Source organism: Rattus rattus, chromosome 13 (genome assembly GCF_011064425.1).
Source record: "Rattus rattus isolate New Zealand chromosome 13, Rrattus_CSIRO_v1, whole genome shotgun sequence".
In the NCBI taxonomy this organism is placed as follows: Eukaryota; Metazoa; Chordata; class Mammalia; order Rodentia; family Muridae; genus Rattus; species Rattus rattus.
Window position 1 is genome coordinate 7054003 of NC_046166.1, and position 23609 is coordinate 7077611.

Genomic DNA, 23609 nt, shown 5'->3' on the forward strand with positions numbered 1-23609 from the left:
TATAAAGCTCCTATGAACATTGATGGCCACTTTTTGTGGAAAAACACTTTTTAAAAATTTTTATGTTGGGCTGGAGAGATGACTCAGCAGTTAAGAGCGCCAACTGCTCTTCCAGAGGTCCTGAGTTCAATTCCCAGCAACCACATGGTTGCTCATAACCATCTATAATGGGATCTAGTGTGTCCCAAGACAGCTACAGTGTACTCCTCTACAGAAAATAAATAAATTAAAAAAATTGTTATGTTGAGATTTATAAATGTGTATCAACATTTTGCTCGAATGTAGTCTGGTGTGTGACTGGTGTATCTTCCTGGAGATTAGAAGAGGCCATTGAAACTGAAACTACAGAGGTTGTGAGCCACTAGGTGGGTGCTGGGAATCCTTCCCTGGTCCTGTGCAGGAATAAATGCTCTTAACCACTGAGCCACCTTTCTAAAGCTAGAGAAAAAGTACTTTCCCTTAAAAGTACTTCCTACCTCTTAGGTAGATTCATGAACATACTTATTAAGCTTCATGAAACCTGGGAAATTGGTAGGTAAGAACTGGGCATGTATGAATATAAGCAAATGTTTCTCAGATGGTGAACAAAGAAACAAATGTGTAACTACTCATCTGCAAAACGATTTGTCTAAGTCTCATGATTCATTTGTGATGGGCCCATCTAAGACTAAACACGAAGAGCTTCTTTAGGGGATGATGGCATAGAACAAAAAGCCTTTTGGGGGCTTGATGTGAAGAAAATCCTATTGCTAGGGCTTAAGATTGTAAGAATGGAGGAAGGGGATGACAGACAGTCATAGCTGGCACAAGCAAGGTGGATGGTCTAGACACACATGACGTACAGGGAAGCTGACCACAACCTCTTTAGCTGTACACTGACCAGTTTCAGTAGTAGTAGCCACACCATTGTGACCTTGATAATGAATATTCTGAAACACCAGCATTAGCATCACCAAGGAGTCTTTCTAGAGCTTGAAGACAGCTGGAACCGCTCTAGACTGAATCATAATCAACTCCTTTTCTGTCTGAGACAGAGTTTCTCTGTGTAGCCATGTTATCCTGTAATGAGCTCTGAAGACCAGGTTGGCCTCGAACTGAGAGATTTGCTTCTTCTGCCAAATGGTGCAGGCAAGCACCATAGTCAGGCTCACAATGGACTCTTAGCAAAATCTCCAGCTGATTTGTGTTGATGTTTGCATGGGGAAGCACTGCACTATAACAGACATATGCTTCCTGGGGTTGTTCAGGGGTTTTGCTGTGTAGATGGCACTGGCTGAATTCTCTTACCACAGCCTCCAGACTGCTGGCTTACAAGGAAGTGTCAGCATATGCTGTGTTAAGGTTTCTTTTGTGTGATATCATACAGTGTATACTTTTGTCAAGACTTGCTACTTTGACACAGCATGGATTTTTGAATCTCATCCAAATTCTGGTCCTTCCCATCAGTTCATTTTCATCACTGCTGAATTCAAACGTTTAAGTGGATAAAAGAAAGCAACCAAACTGCCATTTATTATGTAATTACAACGTTCAACTTGCCCTAAGATACAAGTAAAACACATTATCTGGTTTGTAGACAATTCAAACAATACCACACTTCAGGGTGCCATTGGGGGGCCGTAGAAGGTCATGCTTTATTTAGTTTGTCAACTGAACATTACCAGAGCATCTCAAAAGCACCTCCTAGCCTCACTTCATATCTTTATTTTTAATTAAACTAGTTGGCGACGGGAGGTGCGTGATTGTTTCTTCCCGCCTATCCTTTTCACTTAGTGGACGAAGTACTCCATAACGCGCATGCTCCTTTCAAGCCATACCCTGATCCTCTCCAACAACCTCCTGGGCACTGGCACCTCCTTTCTAGCAGGCGGAAGCGAAAGCCCTCGGCTTCGACCTGGCACCTGCTTCCCCTCGTCCAATCCCACCGGACACTGTTCTGGCCCCGCCTACCTGCGGTCGCCTTGAGCCCCGCCCGCTCCGGAGGGAGCCCCCACTGGGGTCGACTGCGCCTGCGCAGTGCGGCTGGTGGGCGGAGCGAGAACGCGAGAGGGGCGGCCGCGAGGGCTCCGAGCTCGGGCTGCTCAGAGCAAGCAGTCCTCCGGGCCGGTCTGAGGTAGTGGAGGCTCTATCTTCTCCTCCTCCGCCCTCAAAAGTAAACTTTGCCACTCTGCTCGCGGGGTCCTCAGTTCTCGTCGCAGTGCCTCCGGGCGGCGGGGGCCGGCGTCAGGGCCTGTCTGCCTCCCCGGGCGTGGGGCCTTGGGCGCCATGGACGCGTCGGCGCTGGAGCGGGACGCCGTGCAGTTCGCGCGGCTAGCAGTGCAGCGCGACCACGAAGGCCGCTACTCTGAGGCGGTGTTTTACTACAAGGTAAGGACCGGCACCGGTCTCGGGCCGCGTCACCCGATCAAGTGCTGGCGGAACCCGAGGCGGAGGGGCGGGGTCCTTCTCGGGTCGGCCGAGTCCAGCTTGTCAGGCCGCAGATGCCCGCCGCTCTGCTGCCTGTGGCTGCCAGAGGTGGGATGGGGAGTGAGTGTTCGCTGTTTGCTGGCCTTGATGTGTGACCAACCGTGGGTGATCTGTCAGAATATGCCAGTAGTGCGTGTTCGAGGTAGAAAAGAAAAAGTAAATTAGAAAAGAAATTCATCTTACTTTAGCATTCGATGTATGTATCCATGATTGTTTTTCTGAACGTATGTGTGTATACGCGGCTTTTTAATCCCAAAACTTCAATCATATCGCACTATTTTGACCCCTCACTTCTGCATTGTACCTAGATAACATCTGGTTGCTTGCATGCGCTACATTTACAGCATGTTCTGTGTTTGGTTGTGGCTTTCCAACATTGTAGTGGGAGCAGTTAATATCCTTAGATCTTAAAAAACAAAACCTTTGTGATAACTTCTTTTGGATGATTGACTGGGAGCACAGTTGCTAAATCAAAGGGTATGCACTTCGGCCGTTCATCCTGTGCTCCCCAGTCCTGAAGGTTTGGAAACACACCCCTCCAGTTGTATCTTCATTATGTGGACATCTTTTCCTTGATTATACAGTAGTACATTTTTTCCCTATGCTATCTGTAAAGAGTGGTTTGCTTTCCGCGAATATTTACTATTTTAAAACCTACCTTACATTTAGACACTTTGGTTTGTTTTAGGATCATTCGTTTTAAGTTTCCTAATTTTGATTTTACAATCCTACCTCCCTACCACACCGTGCGTGTGTATCTCTGTGTGTGTATGTGTGTGTCTTTGTGTGTCTGTCTGTGTCTCCATGTCTCCCTCTCTCTCGGTGATCTTGCTATAGTGGAAGCTGTTTTTAAATTTATCTTCCCCTTGCCTTAGCCCTCCCAGTGCTGAGATTTACAGGAGAGTGCCACCATGCCTGACTACCAGGTGATAGTTCTTTAAAAGAAAATTCTGTTGTAGTTTTGTGACACAAAGTCAGCAAATACTGTCAATAAAGTACTACCATATAGCCTAGTGTGGTGGCACCTGCTTATTTGCTTGTAGTCCCAGCTTTCAGTACAGTGAGGTAGGAAGAGGATCAGTGAGTTCAGGCTGATTTGGGCTGAACATTGTACGACTTTGTCTCTAAAAAGTAATAAATAACTTTTTCTAAAATAAAAAAAAAACACTATGCAACCTTTTTTTTTTTTTTTAAGAAGTTGTCATTTAGGTATTAAAATTCATCTTTAAGGAAATTTTTTAAAAAGTGAGGAGGACATCATCTTCAGCACTCTGTAAAACCAGAAGTCAGGGGACCAGCCAGTTTAAGACGTCTGAGACCCTGTTAGGAGGTGGAGATGAGAGAGTGGAGGGGGCAGGGAGGAGGGGGTGAAGCTGGCTTGGTCTACTTTCCAATTTCCAAGCCAGCCAGGGTTACATACTGAAACCCTGTCTTTAATTTTTTTCTTTTAAAAAGGGAGAGTAAAAAAGTAGATGTATTTTTGCTCCTGATTCTGTTTTCACTTTTGAATATAAATAAAACAAGTAAAATAAAGTTGGTAACTATTTGACTTTTTTAAAAAAGTGAGGTGATTATTTGAAAATCAGTACTTATGTGTGAGGGGTAAAGTATACTCTGAACTAATATTTAATTTATGTGTAAGAGGTTCATTATAATGTATTTTTGGTATATGTAAGATTAGGTATTTATTGTTTGTGTGGAAAATTATTTTTTTCTCCCTTGAAATATCTGCTTTATTGACCCCGAAGAAGTCATCTTTTCTACTCCACCTGGCTGTTATGGTTGAATTTCTCATGGGGTCTAAACTGCATTTACTGATTTTATAGGACTCAGTTAAACAACTTCTGTTCAAAAACTGGCCTACAAAATGACGCTCAGTGGTAGCTGCTTTGGAAACAGCATGAGGCCTGTGAGGTGTAGCACACATTCAGCTCCTGCAGAGAGGGGCTGTCACTTGCAGAAATCTGTCTGCTCTCGATAGGTGGGTAGTAGCATTGCTAACCTTAGAACAGTAGTGGGGAAATGGAAACTCTTGGGCCAGTCAGGTTTTCTTAATTCAGTTTGTCTCATAAAACTGAAATCTACTTTGATATGTTCTACCCTAATATTTTAATTCTAATTTGAGACTTTTTACCTTTACATTTTCTTGTGATTTTTTTTAAATTGATATTTTGTTTTGTTTAATGATTTGGTTCTCGTGGTCCTGGATATTGAAACCAGGGTCTTGTACATGCTAGACAACCGCTGTGCCAGAGCAAAGCCCCAGCACCCGTCTCAATGCTTTTTAAGACTCAGTGTGCCTTTTCAAAGTATATAATTTACACCTGATTTATATATAAGGAAATAGAAAACATGTAAACCATAGCTATTCTGAAGAAGTGTTTAATAGTTGGGTTCTTAAATTTTCAACAGAATATAAAAATTAAGGATATTGAAACTGGAAGAAAAGGTATTAGAAGATTTTATAACTTATTTGCTGTATGAAAAATATCTTGAGGGCTGGAGAGATGGCTCAGCAGTTAAGAATACCGACTGCTCTTCCCGAGGTCCTGAGTTCAATCCCCAGCAACCACATGGTGGCTCACAACCATCTGTAATGGGATCTGGTGTGTCTGAAGATAGCTACAGTGTACTCGTATACATAAAATAAATAAATCTTTAAAAAAAGGAAAACTATCTTGAAGATGTTTTTGTTTTATTATCATGAAATGAGTAGAAAATTAGTAGTAATTAAAATTCATATTGTGATAGGTCTTTTGAATTCTTTGAGTTTTATTATTATTATTATTATTATTATTATTATTATTATTATTATTATCTTTTAAGGAAGCTGCCCAAGCCTTAATTTATGCAGAGATGGCAGGCTCCAGCCTAGAACGGATCCAAGAAAAGATCAGTGAATATCTGGAAAGAGTCCAAGCTCTACATTCTGCAGGTCAGTCACAGCTGCCACTTGCTCTCTCCTGTCCACCCCTTTACTCCATGCTTTTCCTGCCTCTCCATCTTGGATCTTGATACTCACTCCTTCTGCTCACTGAGAAGACTCTCTTAAAGAAATTTAAGAAATCATGATGTGGAAATGAATTAATAGATCTATTAGAAAAATGTTAGAGATAATAGGGTATACTCAGTTTTCTCTTAGATTCTCTACATTGAATTTGTCACTGACAGAGTTAGGATGCAGACCCTGCCAGAGCCTGCTTTTAAAGTATCAGACACAAGCTCTCTGCTGACCCTAAAGTTAAGTCACTAATTGTCTTTAGGACTTTTTTTTTTTTTTTTTTTTTTTTTAAATAAACAGCATAGCAAGTGCCACGAGAAAAGTGTACATAAGCTTAGTGATCAGTTTTGTTAGAGAAAAAGGATTTGTGTCAAAATCTGCTGTTCATGTGGGTGGAAGAGAAAAATAATGCTAACATTTGGCTTAGAAATAAAGCATTCTTTAGGATGCTTTTTAGAACCCCTCCCCCTTTTTTTCCTATGCTAGATAATTCACAGAAGAATACTCAGAGGATTTTTACTCTAAATGGATTTTGTTACTGCCTGCCACTTATTCTGAGTGGAATGAGTAGTTAGAAGCATGTAGTTAGGGTAAAGTCTATGTGATCTACTTCTGATTCCCTGTCACAACAGCAGTCTTGTAAAAAGCTGGTGGCTACTTTAACATGCAGAAGGTGCAGTGTTGTAGGACTGTCTGTGTACAGCTCTTGGCGTGGTTTAACATGCAGAAGATGCAGTGTTGTAGGACTGTCTGTGTACAGCACTTGGCGTGTAGGAAGTCACAGTAGTCACTGCATTCAGAATATCTGCTTGGGAGCTCTGAGAGTAGCTTGGTTGGAGCACTGATTTAGCATACTTGAGGTTATGTTATGGATTTCCTTCTCAACATGGGGCGGGGGGGCGGCGGCACACAGGACCCAACATGACTGCAAAGAATTTCATTTTCCAGCCAAGTAAATGAAACTTAAATGTAACATCTTGTTTTGTAAATAATTCACATTATTTCATATACTGTTTTCCTAGAAAATTATTTTTAAAGTTTAGAAGGTAGTCCTTCAGGACTTTCCCGTGATTTCTCTGTCCTTTCTACAATCAACTGGGTGAATGTTAGTTCTAGATGGTAAGTAAGTAGGTGGTAGAGGGGTACTCAGGAGACCCTAAGTCAAATGCAGAAACATAAAAATAGAAACATTGCAATGTTGTAGAATCTGAGACATTAGGCCAAATGTTAGCACAGACTTCTTTAGTAGGAAAAAAGCTAGTATTGTATCATGATACTAGCTTAGGAGTAGGAACTGGTAACTAAGGGAATTTCCAACTTTTTGTCTTATGATACATAGTCATACTTATTCCATAGGCTGTTATATTAATTCCAGTCAGTGTTCTCTAAATCCTTAAAGTTCTTCCAATAATTGTGAAGAAATAATTTTTTTTTCCTTTAGAGAATTAGGAAATATTTCCCTATTTTGTTTTAAATTCAGCAGAACTTTAAAAGTTGCTGTTGCAGTGGTGTGGGAGTAGGAGCCTGCAGACCCAGTGTCAGGAGGCTAAAGCAGCACTTGACTCTGTGACCCGGGCCAGCTTGAGCAATAGCAGCAACGCAAAGCTAAGACAGATGCATTAGATCCGAAAGTAAATTCTACAATGGCGACACATTACAGAAGAATAACCACTAATCTCTTAAAGAATACGCCAGTGAGATGGAATTGGGAAAGGATTTTTAGTGTAGAATCATTTGAACAACATTTTTCTTATTTTGTTCTGTAGCATATGTAACCTGCAAGAAGTCAGTGGCTTCTAAGGACGTTTTCAAATAGAAATCTCGCTCAGAGCCTTGATTTTAGCCAGATGTGGTGAGGCGTGCTTATAATCCAGGAACATAGGAGTTGAGACTGGAGGATTCTGAGCTTGAAGCTGGCTTGGGGTGCATAGTGAGACCCTGTCTCAGAATACATAGACACAGACAGGGAACTAAAACCCGGCTGGGATGGAGCTCGGTTGGCATGGCGCCTGCCTGATGGCATGGTACCCTGGGTTTAACCCCATCATGTGTAAGGCACATGTCGGGGCACAGGCCAGTGATCCCACCATGCGGGTGGTAGGTAACAGAGGGTTGAGGTCAGCCTGGGCTGCAGAGTGATTCAGAGGTCGGCCTGGGCTGTATGTAATCCCCTCAAAAACATTGTTTTTAAAAGAAAGAAAATAGAAACTCAAATTTCAAAACAGCTTCTTTATAGTCAAGAAACTCCTGTGAGGATAGGTTGACCCGAGTGAGAAAATATCAATTGAAATGAACAAATGTGATGTTGAGGCTAAGATTCCTAGACTAACTTTCCACTTCAGGTATCTCTTTCTGGATATTAAATGAAATGAAGTCACCTAATACAGGACTGACTGTCCATCCCATCCTTTTGTCATTTGCTTCTTTCACTAAGCCTAGTGTCTGTGAGGTTTACAGGATACATCTGATTCTGCTCCTTTTCGTGGGTAAGCAGTCCACACCTCACTTGTTTACCCGTCTCCCTTTTGTGTGTTGTGAGTGGTGCTGTGCGCATCTAGGTACTGCTGGCTGCACATCGTACGCTTACAGTTACACGGGCAGCAGGGCTGACTCCGTTCTCACTCCTAAACATGCACTGTCTCCCTCTCCTCTTCACTGTGTGTGCAGTGCTGGGGGTGGCCTCCTCCTCCAGAGAGGTGCCTAATGCTTACCCACAGCTCTGCAATGCTTACTTTTTGATGTTTTGACCAGATTTTGCTGTACAGCTTCAAACTCTGATATCCCTGTCTACCTCCCAAGTGCTGGGATTACAGAGCTCTGCCACCAGAATTGACTTGTTATTGACTTTTCTATTCTTAGTCATCCTAATGGATGTTAAGTACCATCTCGTCAGGCTTTGATTCTCCTTGCTTGAGGGTCGATGATACTGAGCATCTACACATGTGCTGTGGACTGGAGAGATGGCTCAGGAGTTAAGAACACTTGTAGAGCACCCAGGTTCAAGTTCTAAAACCCACATGGTGGCTCACAGCTGCCTCCAAGAGCACTCGGCATGCACATGGTGTACAGCATACATACGGGTAAAACACCCAGGCACATAGAATAAATCTTTTAAAACAAAACAAAACAAAACTCCCAAATTGAAACACTTATTTCAAAGAGCAGTAAACGCGTGTTTCCTGGATCTCGGTAAGAACAGCAGGAGCTTTATCAGCAGGGCCTAGTACTGTCTGTGCTAAAAAGGTAATGACCGCCAACTCTCCCCGTCTCTTCCCTTCTTCTTCCTTCTCCCTTTCCCTCCTCCTCTTTTCCTTCGTCCTCCTCTTTCTCCGCTTCGTCCTTGTATCTGTTTCTGGTACTGGCCGTAGAACCAGGGCATATATATGGAGAGGCAAGCCCATTTTGCATCCCCAGCCCTGTGTGTTTCTTAATATTTAGCTTTTTCCAAGTTTTTGCTTTGTTTTTATGGAGGGAGAAGAATATGAGGAAGACTTCTTTGTTTTTTTAATTTAATGAAGGGAGTGCTAGTAGAAAAATAATTGAAGCAAAAATTTTTATTAATGCATTTCTAATATCCGGTCCCTGATGTCTGAATAATTGGGTTTGGGCAGGGGGCTTAAGATTTATGAGAGAGCAGAGAAACTATTGCTTTAAAAAAGATTTTTGTGTATTTTGCTAATGTTTTAAGTGAATTATCAAGTTTGGTAAAGAATGCCTTAAATATATTAAATGTTGGTGTTTCCTGGCTCCATTGAAGTAATATTCTTTCTATGTGTTTTTCCTTTATCCTTACTAGTTCAGTCAAAAAGTACTGATCCTTTGAAATCAAAACATCAGTTGGATCTAGAGCGCGCCCACTTTCTTGTTACACAAGCTTTCGATGAGGATGAGAAGGGGAATGTGGAAGATGCCATAGAGTTGTATACAGAAGCCGTGGACCTCTGTCTGAAAACCGTAGGTATAGTTAACTGAGTTATGCTTGATGGGATTATGTTAAGAAACTGCTTCACTTACTCATAAATATATTTATTTTGAAGGAACCCTCCCACTTTATCATTATAAATAAAACTAATCTTCCACTAAGATGTTGAGTAGTTAATAACCGTTTTATACCTTATAATAGTTTTACTACCATTGGATCAGTAAGCAATTGATTTTTAAAATTACATTTGCTTATTTTTAAGCTGTTTACAGTTAGTAACTAAAACTTCTATAAGAACAAGTCACCATCACAAATCTGTAAATTTAGTATAATTTTTTTTCAGTTTCATACAGTAAAAATAAATAGTGGTCTGGGAGAGCTTCATTAATTTGCCATATAAAATTATATGCTGAGCGGCTTAGCAGGTGGATGCGTATTTAGTGCTCCGATGGACGGGGGCCGAGAGGCTTAGCTTCAGGGGCACCTGCTGTTTAAGAGCACAGGCATTTGGCAGGGGGATGGCTTAAGTGGGAGAGGATGTTCCCGTTGTCCTTCACATGCCAGCTTTTTGGGGTCAGAGAAGCCTTGACTTCTGTAACTCTGGAGAACATGGATGAGTCTGCTCTGTCCAGGCTCCTGCTCTGCCTTCTGTGCACATGTTTATGTGTTTATGTGTTATGGTTCTGTAGCACGGGTCTACAGAAATGGCTTTTAGGTTCACCCCAGTGACAAGATGCACAACATAGTTTTAAGTGATAAGTTTTAAAGACGGAAATAAACTGTATTTACTCTCAAGAATATTTTATTTTTGCATAGAAACATGGATTAAGTAAACTAAACAACTGTGCTTTAGAATGTCTGTCTCTTTCTCTTAAGTCTTACGAAACTGCCGATAAGACTCTGCAAAATAAATTGAAACAGTTGGCTCGACAGGCGCTCGATAGGTGAGTTCTGTCACTCAAATTCCTATCAATGGATTGCATGAATTGTGCCTTTTTTTGAAAAAAAAAAAAAAACATACCATTTATATCTTAATGTGTGTCAAATGTTGCTCCATAAACCAAGACTTAGAAGTCTACCCTGTCCTGCTAGCTCTTTGCTTTAGACCAAATTAGTGGCCCATCCATTATTCAAGAAGTATCAATTTTTGTTGTATAGAAAAGAGAACTGTGATAAAAGAACTGTGAGAAAAGATAACTGTTGGTTTTATAGCCTTAACATTACTGAGTGTCTGTGGGAGTTTTGGTACTTGAACCTAAGATCTTCTGCATGCTATGAAAACATTTACCACTGAGCTATATTTCAGTCCCTGACAGTCACATTTTAAATGGAATACTTCCTATGTGTTGTATAATATCACACTTCCAGGACAACTTTCAGGCTTCCAGGACAGGCGTTCTGAAAGCCCTCCTGAGTTACTATTAAAATAGACATTGAGAATGGCCTTCGATTCCCAGCATCACACCATGTGTGTGTGGCCTTCGCTTCAAGCTCGAGTCACTTCTGAGACCTGCTCTGAGCATTTGATTTAAAGTCGAGTCTCCCCCAACACTTTGATTCTTACTGCTCTGTCTCAGTATTCTTTCCCATTGTTCTTACCCCACTGTGGAATTCACAAAAAGTCCAGTCCCTTGTATTTGTTGTTGATGCCTGTGTTGCATTCAGCCTTCATTCCCTGACTGGGAGCTGGTGAAGACTGATTTGGTCTATTTTGTTCAGTGTTTAAGCATCACCTAGTAGAGTACCTAACGTAGATATGTTCAGTAGGTAGTGTTGAATGAATGTAATATATGTAACGTACATATGTATAGTGTGAACAAGGTATGAATGAATTATGCATCTTTTAAGAGTTGAAGTAGGAAACTACTGTCTTGTAAAGGAAAGGAGTAGAAATTGCACCCTTTTCTAGAGTGTGAACTTAGCAATCACCTTAGTTTGAAGCTCTACCGTGGCTATGTTCTGCCTTTTCATTGAGCTATAACTCGTCCCTTCTCTGCTTCATCATCTGTTAAGCTTTAGCTTTTTTACCCGAATTTATGAAAGAATGAGCACTTGACACAGTTGCCTTCTCCAGTTTCATGACATGGGGTTACCATGTTCACCTGACATAGTTGTCTTCTCCACTGTGATTTCTTTTACCAGTTAGAATCATTGATTTTTATTCTTGTGTAGATAAACCATCCAGTATTTCTGAATGCATCCTAAGCAAAGGTAGGTAGGTTGAGGTTTTAATTATAGGCTCCTGTAGGATCTGTTAAAGATTAAGGACCTTCTTTCTAGGGAAGTATATGTCTTGGCATATAATTTTGGAGTGTTACAAGACTTGTGAAGCTCTCTTGGATTAAGAACATTTTTAGCTTGTTAGTTCTTTGACAGAACAGTCCAAGTCCCTTTGTCTATCATGCGATGCCCTCTATCCTGCTTTCCTTTTCACCTCATGCCTGCTGTCTCTCATTTTGCTTTTCACAGGACCTGTCCACATCCCTTTGAAGTTACCGCAGTCACTCTGTTGCCTGTTACTACTGTGCACTCTGTATCTGCTTCCTCACTGCAGTGAGGTCTCTAAGACTCGGTCACTAAACCTAAGCATCCCTTCTTTGATTCTCCCTCTTCTCTTGGTCACGAGGGCTGCTCTTTCTTTGGGCTATTCATTTGCATGAAATGCTTCTGCCCTGGCATCTGTCATTTTCACACCATTGTCTTTTTTATCCGCAGAACCTTAAGGATGGGATTTATACATTATCTTACAATCTTGACCTTGCATAGTATCTGGCATATAATAAATGTTCATTTAAGTAGTACTTACAAAATGTGTGTAGTAGCTTATATAGAGAAGTTCTAACTAGTAGTAAGGATTTTTTGATTAGGATGCTTTGCAACTGGAAGTAAGTTTTGTGTCCCGTAAGTTTAAATGAAACAGGAAGTAGAGGCGGGAGGAGCAGAGCTTTAATTTGAGCCCAGCCTCTTTTTGCGACCCTTTGTCATAAAAAAACAAAAGCGTAAATGTAAGAAGAAAACTAGAACAGTTCTTCTGTGCTTCTGTTTTAGAGCAGAAGCATTGAGTGAACCTTTGACAAAGCCATTTTGCAAACTCAAGTCAACAAATATGAAAACAAAGACTCCTCCAGTAAGAACACATTTTCCTCTAGGACCGAATCCTTTCCTTGAAAAGCCTCAGCCGTTTATAAGTCCACAGTCATGTGATGCACAAGGACAGAAGTACACGGCAGAAGAAATAGAAGTGCTCAGGTAAATCCACTTACACCCCGTTGTAGTGAAAACTTTTAACGTAACAGTGGAGATCATTTCATTCCGAATTGTCTTCAGATCCTTGTGGTGATACACTATGTAATGTCATTCTGTTATCAGCTTGAATGGTTAAAAGGTGTTGGGTCTGATCCGTTTAGTGTTGGCGTTTTCCCTGGACATGGGGTCTGCAGAACTGAGGTCTGAAGACTGAGGGCACAGCAGTTATGGCGGCTGCTGATGCTCTGTGCACCTCTGTAGCCACAGCTCGCACAGGCGTGGGGGTGACTTTGACATAGCCAGCACATCAAAGTCTGGAGCTGTGCATACTCTTTCACTTTTTAAGAGTTAAAGGACGTGAAAATAGGAGAGCTGGGACAGGAACTACTTGGTGAAGCCCGAGCTGTTCATGGCGTCTGTCTTTACAGAAAACGCTCACCAAGCCTAGTCTAGGCAGGCGGCTAGTGTATCTGAACGCAGCCGTGGGAGCTACTAAAAATGCACATCCTGAGTGGGCAGACACTTGTCTGTGATCCCAGCACTCTGGAGGAAAGACACATATAAATTAAAAAAAAAAATATATATGTATATATATATATTTATTATGCACACACACATATAAATATAAAAACCTTCAGGTTCAAGGTCAGCCTGGGCTGCATAGGGAAACTACTTTAAAAAACAGTGACAGCAAGACTCATGATAATGTAGAGCTTCCTAACTGTCTTCTGAATCACTTGATCAGTTGGGAGAGGGTAAATCTTCAAGCCGGCTGTCTGTTCTTGAGTTGGGTGGTCATTTTATTTTGGGCATTCATTTTAAATTTTCCTGAGATTGAGCTGAAAGGAGCAGGATTCCCTCCTAGGTCACAGCTCTCCAGAGCAGCATTCTTTCTTGCTGAAGATTTTAATTACTCACCTATTAACCCAATTCCTTTGTCTAGGAAAAATAGTATGTGAACAAACAAAAATTAAAACAAAACAACAAAAAAGGCTCCTTTTAAAGCTGAGGCTTTAAATTAGTGTCTTAGGGTTACTATTTTCATGATAAAACACCATGACCAGAGCATTTTAGGGAGAAAAAGGTTTATTCAGCTATGCTTGCACATCACTGTTAGTTGTTAAAGGAAATCAGGGAAGGATTTCAGACAGGGCAGGAGCCTGGATGCAGAAGATGATGCAGAGGCCGAGGAGTGCTGGCTCACTGGCTCGCTGGCTTGCTCCTCATGGCTTGCTCTGCTTGCTTTTTGTAGAACGCAGAACCACAAGGCTAGGCGTGGCACCATCTACAGTGGGCTAGACCCCTCAACCACTAATTAGAAAATGTCTCCTGGGCTTGCCCACACCCAATCTCCTGGAGCCATTTCCTCAACAGAGGCTAGCCAGACAGTGAAAATTGATCGTTTTGTCTACTTCGTATCTGTGTACTACTATTATATATACCACACATTTAAATCCCACACTGATAAAACAACTCTCAAGACAGCTATCCTTTACAAGTCCCAACTTTTGTTGTATCCATCCATTGCTGACTGACTGCTCTATTACCCAACAACTACATGTTACTTAGCACGTACCCTTAAAAAACGCAGATCTATAAGGAAGAACCTGTTATTAAACGTGGTGACACACTGCAGTTCCAGCACTTGAGATGGGAATGCAGAGGTTTTTGAGTTTGAGCCCAGCCTGATAGCCTGGGCTACATAGTGAAGTAAGCTCCATCTCAGTTAAACAGCACATGAACCCCAGAGGAGGTATTAATATTCATAAAGCCAGACAAAGCTCGCGAGCCTCGCAGGCCCCACGTGACTGTCAGCAGACCAGAGCTGTCTCTGTGACACCTTCTTCTCTCAGGACCTTGTCCTGACTCCCATAGTGGAAAGCAGAAAGACCACGGCTTTTCAGAGTCGTATTGCGTGTTTAAATTCCTAAATAACTAAGTTACTGCTCTCTTTCTTTGGGATTAGTATAGACTTGGCTTTGCATCCTTGTACTGGACACTTGTAAGGGCCAGTGTTAAGACTGCACTTTTTCGGGCTGGGGATTTAGCTCAGTGGTAGAGCGCTTACCTAGGAAGCGCAAGGCCCTGGGTTCGGTCCCCAGCTCCGAAAAAAAAAAAAAGAAAAAAAAAAAAAAAAAAAAAAAAAAAAAAAAAAAAAAAAAAAGACTGCACTTTTTCTGTAGTGTGTGTCACCCCACTCCCTGCTCCCCCAATGCTGGTGCTAATTGAATATCTGTGCTGAGGCTGAATCTTTTACACATGATAGCAAAAGTGCTACCACCGTGCTGCATCCCAAACCCAGGATGGTAATTTTAAAAGATGTTCTTATTAACTAAATTGAATAATAACAGTGATTATCTGGTATTTCTTTTATCAAACCCGTCCAAATAAAGATCTGAATACCATGGAGTTGTCAGTTTAATACAGTATTATACTTCGTCACTGAAGGTTTTACGTTTGGTATTAACTTAAAGACTGGGAAGCTATTGTCATTTATTAGTCAGTCTTTTTTTTTTTTTTTTTTTCGGACCTGGGGACCGAACCCAAGACCTTGTGCTTGCTAGGCAAGCACTGTACCACTGAGCTAAATTCCCAACCCCAGCTATTGTCATTTAAACTTAGAATTTAAGTAAGAGTGGTAATTAATATAGACTTGAAAGCTCAGATCTTTCTCTTGTGCCTTGTAGGACAACATCAAAAATAAATGGTGTAGAGTATGTTCCTTTCATGAGTGTTGATCTGAGGGAACGCTTTGCTTATCCAATGCCTTTTTGGTAAGTAAACACTTTTAACTTTTACTTCCAAGATCATTTAAAGAATTTTTCAGTACTCTGAAGTCCAGTTTACTTCATAGCCTTAAAATTAAATTTTGTATATAATGTTGGTTGGAAAAGAGGAGTATTTCTAGGAAAGAGGTGGGGAAATTGTCCAAATATAGATCCAAGTAGCATGAGGTTGTCACTTTAATACAGGACCGTGATATACTACCACAGTGTCACATTTGTCTTCATTCTCCTGCTCATGGCTCATGAGGACTGATCTTAACCTGACATTACAGACATAGTGTTTAGTGTAGTACTTGGCACAGAGTAAGTACTAAGCAGACATTTGTCTAGTTGATGATTGGATCACAATAGGAAAAAGTCCAGAAAGAATTATTTAGAGATGTACTCAAATACCTACGCAAAGATATTGCTACCATAATTATAAGAATAAACCACTCTAGTTGTGCTAAATGGATATATTTAAGGTGATGTAAATTTGTGGTTTCAGTTTATATGTCTATTAAGATAATATAAATTATAATATATTAATATATATTATATATAATATAATAATACAAATAATTTATTAGGATAAGTCACATCTGTAATGCTAGAATGTCTAAAAGAAAAAAAATGTAGCATGAGCAATCACAGTTGGGGACAGTTTAAAAATATAGTTGAAAAAGTAAGATATGAAATAAGAAGCTCCTTTAGTTCATCCGGGGAGCTGTGGCCACGACAAAGCTTTAGATTTAGGAATAGCTTTTCACAGCGGATGTTTTCTTTCACTCCTTTTTCTTTTTTGGGTAATGATTTGCTTAATGCGTGCCCCTGGCTGGGAATGCTAAGCTTCGCAGGGACAGACCATGTCTGCTCAACCACGTTGCACCCTGGTTCCAGCAGCGTCTGCTGTAGGAAGTGCTCAGCTTGTAGTTGGGAGAAGCACGGATGGATGACAAATTAGCTGAGTGGGAATGGTTTCCACTTTTCTCATCTAAATTCTTTTACAGAGAGAATACTGAAAGGAAAAAACAGTTGTAAACATTTTAAATTCATTTAACAGATTGACAGGAAAATGGCTTCATAATGTAGTTTCATTTAGAGTAGTGGTTCTCAACCACCACCTTCTAATGTGGTGACTCTTTAATACAATTCCTCATGTTGTGGTGACCCCAGCCATAACATTGTTGCTTTCATAACTAATTTTGCTAGTGTTTTAGATTTTAATGTAAATACCTGATATGCAGAATAGCTGATAAGTGATCCCTGTGAAAGGCTAATTCAAATCCTCTAAGGGGTCATGTATAGAATCAGGTGTAGAAACTGAAAGATTATAAAAGAATTTTTTTTGGTCTGGTGATATGTTAATCTTTAAGTCATAAGCATTGTATTTTGTAAAATACCTTTAATAGCCTTATAAGTTGAAGAGTAGAAATGTGTTTAAACACTAACTTTAATTACTCAGTAATTTGAGAGAACAAGTATAGCGAGAATAAGTTCAAGAACATGTCTCAAGATTAAAAAAAAATGTTTTTGAGAAGTATTATCGGTAGTCTTTTATACTCAAGAGATTTACAACATGGGCTCATGAAAGTCTAGAGGTGTCCTCCCTGCAGTGAGGAAACTAGTACGTGGGAGTTTTCAGGTCAGACTTGAGCACAAAATCTTCTTTCAATACTACTCATTGGCAGTCTTGGATTAAAGAATGTCACACAACTTTGTTTTAGTTTGCATATTGCACATCACCACAAAATCTATTGAAATCTAAACAGGTGTTGCCATTGTTGTAAGAGAAGGCTTGGTGGGGAACATGGTGGATGGTTTATTTGGTGCTATAGGTCAGCTTTAAGAGGTGCTGTAGCACAGAGCAAGTACAGTGTCGTGGGTAAGGTGGTGGATTTGGCATCACAGACTTGACTCAAATGGGACTTCTTAGCTGTGCGACCTTGGTAACCAGTTTATGCTTTCCCCCACAGTGCTTAACTGATATGAATGCATTAGCATGATGCTTGGCACAAGGCTGCTGTTTGGTAAATTAGCTAGTCTTTCTGTCCTCTCAAGAGGCAAGGAAGGATCTGCAGCTTCCTAGGCCTCAGGAGATCACTTGTGTTGTTAATGACTCCATTTAAGGTTGACTTTCCTGAACGTCATAGCGGTGCTCAGTTAAATGTCTATACCATATTTTTAAGCAAATACAACCTTCTGTCTTCACTTATGTTTATTTTTTCAATTGGAGAAGGTGTTGAGATTAACTGAATTTAAGGTTATGTGTAAAGTCAGATTTGACTGGCTATTTTAGGAAGGCAAAAGTGTAACTATATGATTTCTGTACCAAAAAGGTCTCATTCTGGCTTCAAGTCATCTTTAAAAATTAATATATTCTTTTAACTTTTATTATTACCTCAGTGATAGATTGGGCAAGCTTCCATTATCACCTAAACAAAAAGCTACATTTTCTAAATGGGTGCGACCGGAGGATCTCACCAACAACCCTACAATGATATACACTGTGTCCAGTTTTAGCATAAAGCAGGTAAACGCTTATTCTGTACAATGTTCAAGAAAGGTGCCACTCTAAGAGAATTTGTATCTAGATTTGACTTTTCTTAGATTTTTCTATATTTAGATGGATGAGTATAATTGTGAACATTTCTCACCCTTCCCGTTGTTCTCAGCTTGACTTGGTAATCCATACTGTAATCTCAGCACTCCCGGTTCAGCGCCATATTGGGTACATAGTAAGCCTGAGATCAGCCTGCACTGCATAAGGAGTTGTCTTTCATAAAACAAGGCCGGAGTTTTGTTAAGTTTTTTTCTTCTTCTGAGACAGCATTTTGTTATGTTCCCTGAGTTGGCGTTAAACTCAGTAGTCTCCAGCCTCAGACTCCCAAGCAGCTGAGCTTCCCAGTCCCAGGACATTCTGTACGTTTCAGCTTTACCACAGGGAAAATGATAATGTGAGAAACGTCTGGAGCAGTTACAGGGTTTTTTCAGTACTGGGAATTGAATCTAGGGTCTTATACGTGCTACAGTGCCAGCCACAACTACAGATTTTTGCTTTTGTAGATGTGAAACTTGAGAGTTGAATTTCACCTTTAACAAAGAAATAGTTATAAAATCAATTGTTTAAGTATTTAACTCCTGGGCGCCCGAGAGTTGGCTCAGTCAGTAACGTACTTGCTGCATAAGTGTAAGGCCCTGAGCTGGCATCCCCAGAAGCACATAAGAGGTCAGGTGGGACTCAGCGATGAAGAACACTGGCTGCTCCTCCAGAGGACCCAGATCCATACCAGCATCCGTCCACATGGCAGCTCACAACTCTCTGTACCTCCAGTCCTAGGGGATCCAGTGCCTGCTGACCTCTTTGGGCACCAGGTATACATAAAGTACATAGAATTACATACACATCAAACACTCATACACATAACATTTTTTAAAAAATCAGGGTAACTGTACACTACTATAACTCTAGCCTTGGGTATGCAGAGATAGGTGGATTCCTGAAGCTCTCTGGCCAGTAAGCCTACTGAATTGGTGAGCCTCAAATTCAGTGAAGGAACCTGTCTCGAGAAGTAAAGGGTAGATGAGGTTGGTGAGTCGTATATGGTGGCTCATAAGTGCCTTCAACCCCAGTTTCAGGATGTCCAGTGCCTCCAGTGCCCTTTCTTGGCCTCCATGTGTATTCATACTGATGTGCACATATAGCCCAAAGTAGACACATACAGAGACACATAATTAAAAATAAGCACACATACACATACAAATATATTTTAAAAGTAAAAGGTAGAAGGTTACTGAATGGAACAGTACCACCATCATTGACCTTGGGCCTCCATATACACCTACATGTACTCATGTACTTGCTTACCCTTGTGAGTGCACGTACACACACACACACACACACACACACACACACACACACACACACACACACACACACGGGGTGGGGGACCCCTAAGGATTTTAAATTAGCTTCATTGAAATACTTCTAGGATTTGTTTGAAAAAAATATGTGAGTTGGCAGCATGACATTTGTTTTCCTGTTTAAATAATAAGATAATATAAAAGCTAAGGATGTAGGAAAATGTATAAATGTTGTATAAACATTGAAGTTACAAGAATGAAAGACTGCTGTTCTTATTAACAGACTATAGTATCAGATTGTTCCTTTGTGGCATCGTTGGCCATCAGTGCAGCATATGAGAGACGATTCAATAAGAAGTTAATCACCAGGTAAAATTTTGTGTTTATCTTTTGTATGATTGCCTTTAGCTCACAGAGATCCACCTGCCTCTGCCTCCCTAGTGTTGTGATTAAAGACTTTTCCTTTTTAACTTTTAATGTGGCTGTAGAAAATAGGAAATGGCATGCATTAGTGCTGGCTCTGACAGCTGTAAAATGTATTGAAATGCTTCTGAGTTTCAGTTTCTGAAGGCTATATTAAGCTCAGAACCACTCAGTGTAACTATGATCATAATTTTTATTTAGTTTGTCCTAAGAACAAAAGTAAACTGGACAGTCCTGAATTTTATTATTTGCCATATTAAACAAACAGTGTGGAGTGTGCGTGATTTTGTGCAATCTATTTTAAAAGAATATTGATAGTGGAAGTTCTTAATGTGTATGCATGTGGTATTTGGTTGCACACGTGCCTTTTGTGCAACTTTGTAATTCATTAATTTACATGATCATGTGTGATGTGCCTTTAGTCTGCACACAAGGATTGTCCTGGCCAGGAGAAGGTGATACAGTCCCTTAGAGATTAGATGAGGATGTTGGATTGCCTGGATCTGGAGTTAGAAATGGTTGTGAGCCACCATGTGGGTGTTGGGAACTGAATCCAGGGCCTCTGCAAAAGCAGCAGGTGCTCTTAAGTGCTGGGCCATCTCACTAGACCTCATTATACAGTTGGAATTTTATGTGACTTCATCAGAATTGTTCTTAGTACCTTAATTATGATTTATTGAAATGATCTTTACTTCTTGAAACCAATGATAAAAGTTCATTTTAACTGGCTTAAAATATATCTACTTAGTATCTGATTTGTTAAAACAGTGAAAAGCTGAGGACTGTAGACTGCAGCTCAGCTAATAAAGTGCCTGCCTCGTGTATACAAGGCTCCAGTCACTCCTCCAGTACTGTAAACGGGCCACAGTAGAGCATGCCTATAATCCACCCTTCTTCTTCCTCTGCTGTGTAGAGAGTTAGAAGCCTGAAGTATGTAAGACACTGCCTCAGAATATTGTGAAAGTTTATATTCTAGTTTATGGTTTTGAAACTGTTTCTTAAGCTGGGTGTAGGATTATATCTGGGAGCCTGAAGTAGAAGAATCATGAGTTCCAGGCCAACCTGGGTACATATTGAAATCCTAGCTCAAAAGGAAAACCAAAACCAAGAAGTATTTAAAATATTAAAATATTAAAATATTCTTGTGTTCTATTTTAGAAAATTGGGAAGAAAGTAACATTTATAAATGAATGGCATTTGTTTAAATGTAATATAAAGTCTTATATATTAGTTGATGTTGAATAGTAATATTGGTATTTTAATATGTATTTTCCTTTCCCAAAGCATAATTTACCCACAGAATAAGGATGGAGAACCAGAGTATAATCCCTGTGGGAAGTATATGGTAAAACTTCATCTCAATGGTGTCCCAAGAAAGGTGAATGTCTTTTTCCTTCCCAATTCCTACTTCTATCTCCTCTTTCTTCACCTCCTTACCTTTGAATCTTGAAGGGAAATAACTAAGAAAAGGTGACTGTGTAAAGATTTCAGAAGTTAATTTAATTTATAAAGATTTATTTTTTTAATTTGTGTGTGTGTGTGTGTGTATGTGTGTGTGTGTATGTGTGTATGTGTGTGTGTGTGCACGCACACACACACATGTAAGCAAGAGCCACATTTGTTCATGTAGCCACATGGAGGCCAGAAGAGGGTTTCAGATCCTCTGGACCTAGAGTTAGAGGTCCTTGGGAGCTGACTGATACAGATATTGGGAACTGAACTCTGGTCCTCTGGAGGAGCAGCAGGTCTTAACCACTGAGCCATCTCTAAAACCCCATAAAAAAGTCTTTTCTTATAGCTAGGTTTCATTGTTTTACCCAAACTGTCTTCAGTCAGTCTCAAGTGATCCTCAGGAGTAAACTGGAGCTACGGGCATGAATCACTGTACTCAGTTAATGTCTTTTTAAAAATGCTTTTCAAAAACCTTATGCACGTTTCTAATAAAGAATTGCTAATGATTAAACATTTTTAACCTTTTTTGTTTTGTTTCCTTTTTCTGACAGGATGTTGTTAATGTATCCCATGCTGGCCTCAAACTTGCAGTGCCTCCTGCCTCCCTCAGTGTTGAGAACATTGAGAAGGCTCTTTAACTTTTTTACTGATAGGAAATCAGGATCAGTCAAATAGTTCATGAGTAAAGGCACGTCCCTTGCAGACCTAGTGGATGTGAGTTCAGTCCGTGGAACCCCTTGGAACATGAAGGTGGACAGACAGTGAGAGTGACCTCACTACTGCCTTGGCATGTACTTGCACACATACACGTGCATCGTGCACATTCACATACAATGACAAAGGCTAATAATAATCTTCAAAAATTATAGAGTGATAAAAGGATGGTGGCACATGGCTATTCCCAGCATTCAGAAGACGGAGGCGGGCAGATAGATCCCTGAGATTGAGGCCATCCTGGTCTACATAATGAGTTCATGCCACACAGGACTACACAGTGAGACCCTGACTCAAAAAATAAACAAGTAAATAAATTAATTGATTAAGGAAACCAGATAAACTAAGTCTATTAGATCAGAAGACTTCATAAACATCATAATGAGATATAAGAAACCTTTATTGTTTCTTGTGACATATATGCAGTTTTAAATTATACTGCTGTGGTTTCTTTTAGCTGTCTGAACTCCATAATAAGGCCTTCCTTGTATTGTTAGCATTCTCTAGCACCTATCCACCCCAGGTTCCTGTATCAAATTCAGCATCACCTGGGAGCTTTTAGAATTGTAGAATTTTAGGCCTTCAGATGTACTGAATTAGAGTTGCAAAATTTTTTTCAAAGATTTTCCCATTTTTATTTTACATATGTGGGTGTTTTGCTTTCATGCATGTCTGTGGATCATGTACATACAGTGTCTAAGGAGATCAGAAAAGGGCTATCAGGATCCTCTAGAGCAGTGGGTTGTTACCCCTCTTGGGGGCTTGAATGACCTTGTCGCAGGAGTCACCTAAGACCATTGGAAAACACAGATATTTTATGATTTATAACAATAGCAAAATTATGAAGTAGCAATGAAATAATTTTATGGTTGGTGTCATCACAACATGAGCTGTATTAAAGGGCTGTAGCATTCAGGGTTAAGAAACAGTGCTCTAGAACTAGAATTACAAACTATTGTGAGCAAACGTGTGGGTACTAGGAATTGAACCCAGGTCCTCTAGAAGAGTAATCTTCTAGATCACTCTTACCATTAACCACCAGGCCATCCCTCTTGTCCCCAGAGTCTGCATTTTAGCAAAATCACCTGGTGACTGGGACTGAAAATCACTGTGTACATGGTGTCTATAAATTACCCAGGGAGCATTGACAGCTCTGTCTCACCCCTAAGTAAGTTTTGGTAGAGCTGAGGATTGAGCCTGCTAGGGCCTTGTTCATGGTGAGGCAAAAGTTCTGTCTCTAAGCTGCACTGAATCCCCAATCTATCTAAGTGACATGAACTAGGTTACATGCTATCCCTGAACTCATGCTTTAATCCATACAGACCTTGAACTTGTAATCCTGCCTCGGCTTTTGCAGTAGCCTAGATTGCAGGCCTGACCCACAAGCCCCAGTTCACTTTCTGATTTAGTATGTCTGTGATGAGACCAGAACCCACCTCTTACCAGGCTGGACTCTGACGCTGACCTGACGCTGTTGTTTGGGAACACCCTTTTGAATTACATTGATTACTTAAAACTAAGCAGTTTTAAGAAAGATAATAACCTCTTGTTTAAGAGTCTTCCAATGTTGAGGATGGTGGCACATACCTATTACTTAGCACTCAGGAGACTGAGACAGGAGGAGAGCTAGTTCAAGACCAGCCTGGGTTACATAGCTCTCCACAAACAAAAAGTAGTAGTAATCTTTGACTATTCTTAGATTAAAACTCTTCTTTTAACCCCATGTCTTGCAAATAATTTTTAATATTAATTAGAT

General features: G+C 40.4%; 1 protein-coding gene across 3 annotated transcripts in view; it reads left to right on the forward strand.

Annotated features, from left to right (window-relative positions):
* Positions 1 to 2037: 2037 nt before the first annotated feature.
* The window catches only part of Capn7 (calpain 7), a 34870-nt gene continuing 13298 nt past the window's right edge, over positions 2038 to 23609 (forward strand). For 2 of the 3 annotated variants that reach the window (XM_032918686.1, XM_032918688.1), the window contains exons 1-9: positions 2038 to 2367; positions 5293 to 5401; positions 9264 to 9421; positions 10266 to 10333; positions 12438 to 12638; positions 15323 to 15409; positions 17807 to 17933; positions 19548 to 19633; positions 20972 to 21065. In XM_032918686.1, the coding sequence (XP_032774577.1) occupies positions 2266 to 2367; positions 5293 to 5401; positions 9264 to 9421; positions 10266 to 10333; positions 12438 to 12638; positions 15323 to 15409; positions 17807 to 17933; positions 19548 to 19633; positions 20972 to 21065 (1032 nt within the window). In that variant the 5' untranslated portion in view covers positions 2038 to 2265. Of the gene's footprint in view, positions 2368 to 4292; positions 4448 to 5292; positions 5402 to 9263; positions 9422 to 10265; positions 10334 to 12437; positions 12639 to 15322; positions 15410 to 17806; positions 17934 to 19547; positions 19634 to 20971; positions 21066 to 23609 lie in introns of all 3 variants that reach the window. The other variant, XM_032918687.1, reaches the window with a different exon arrangement.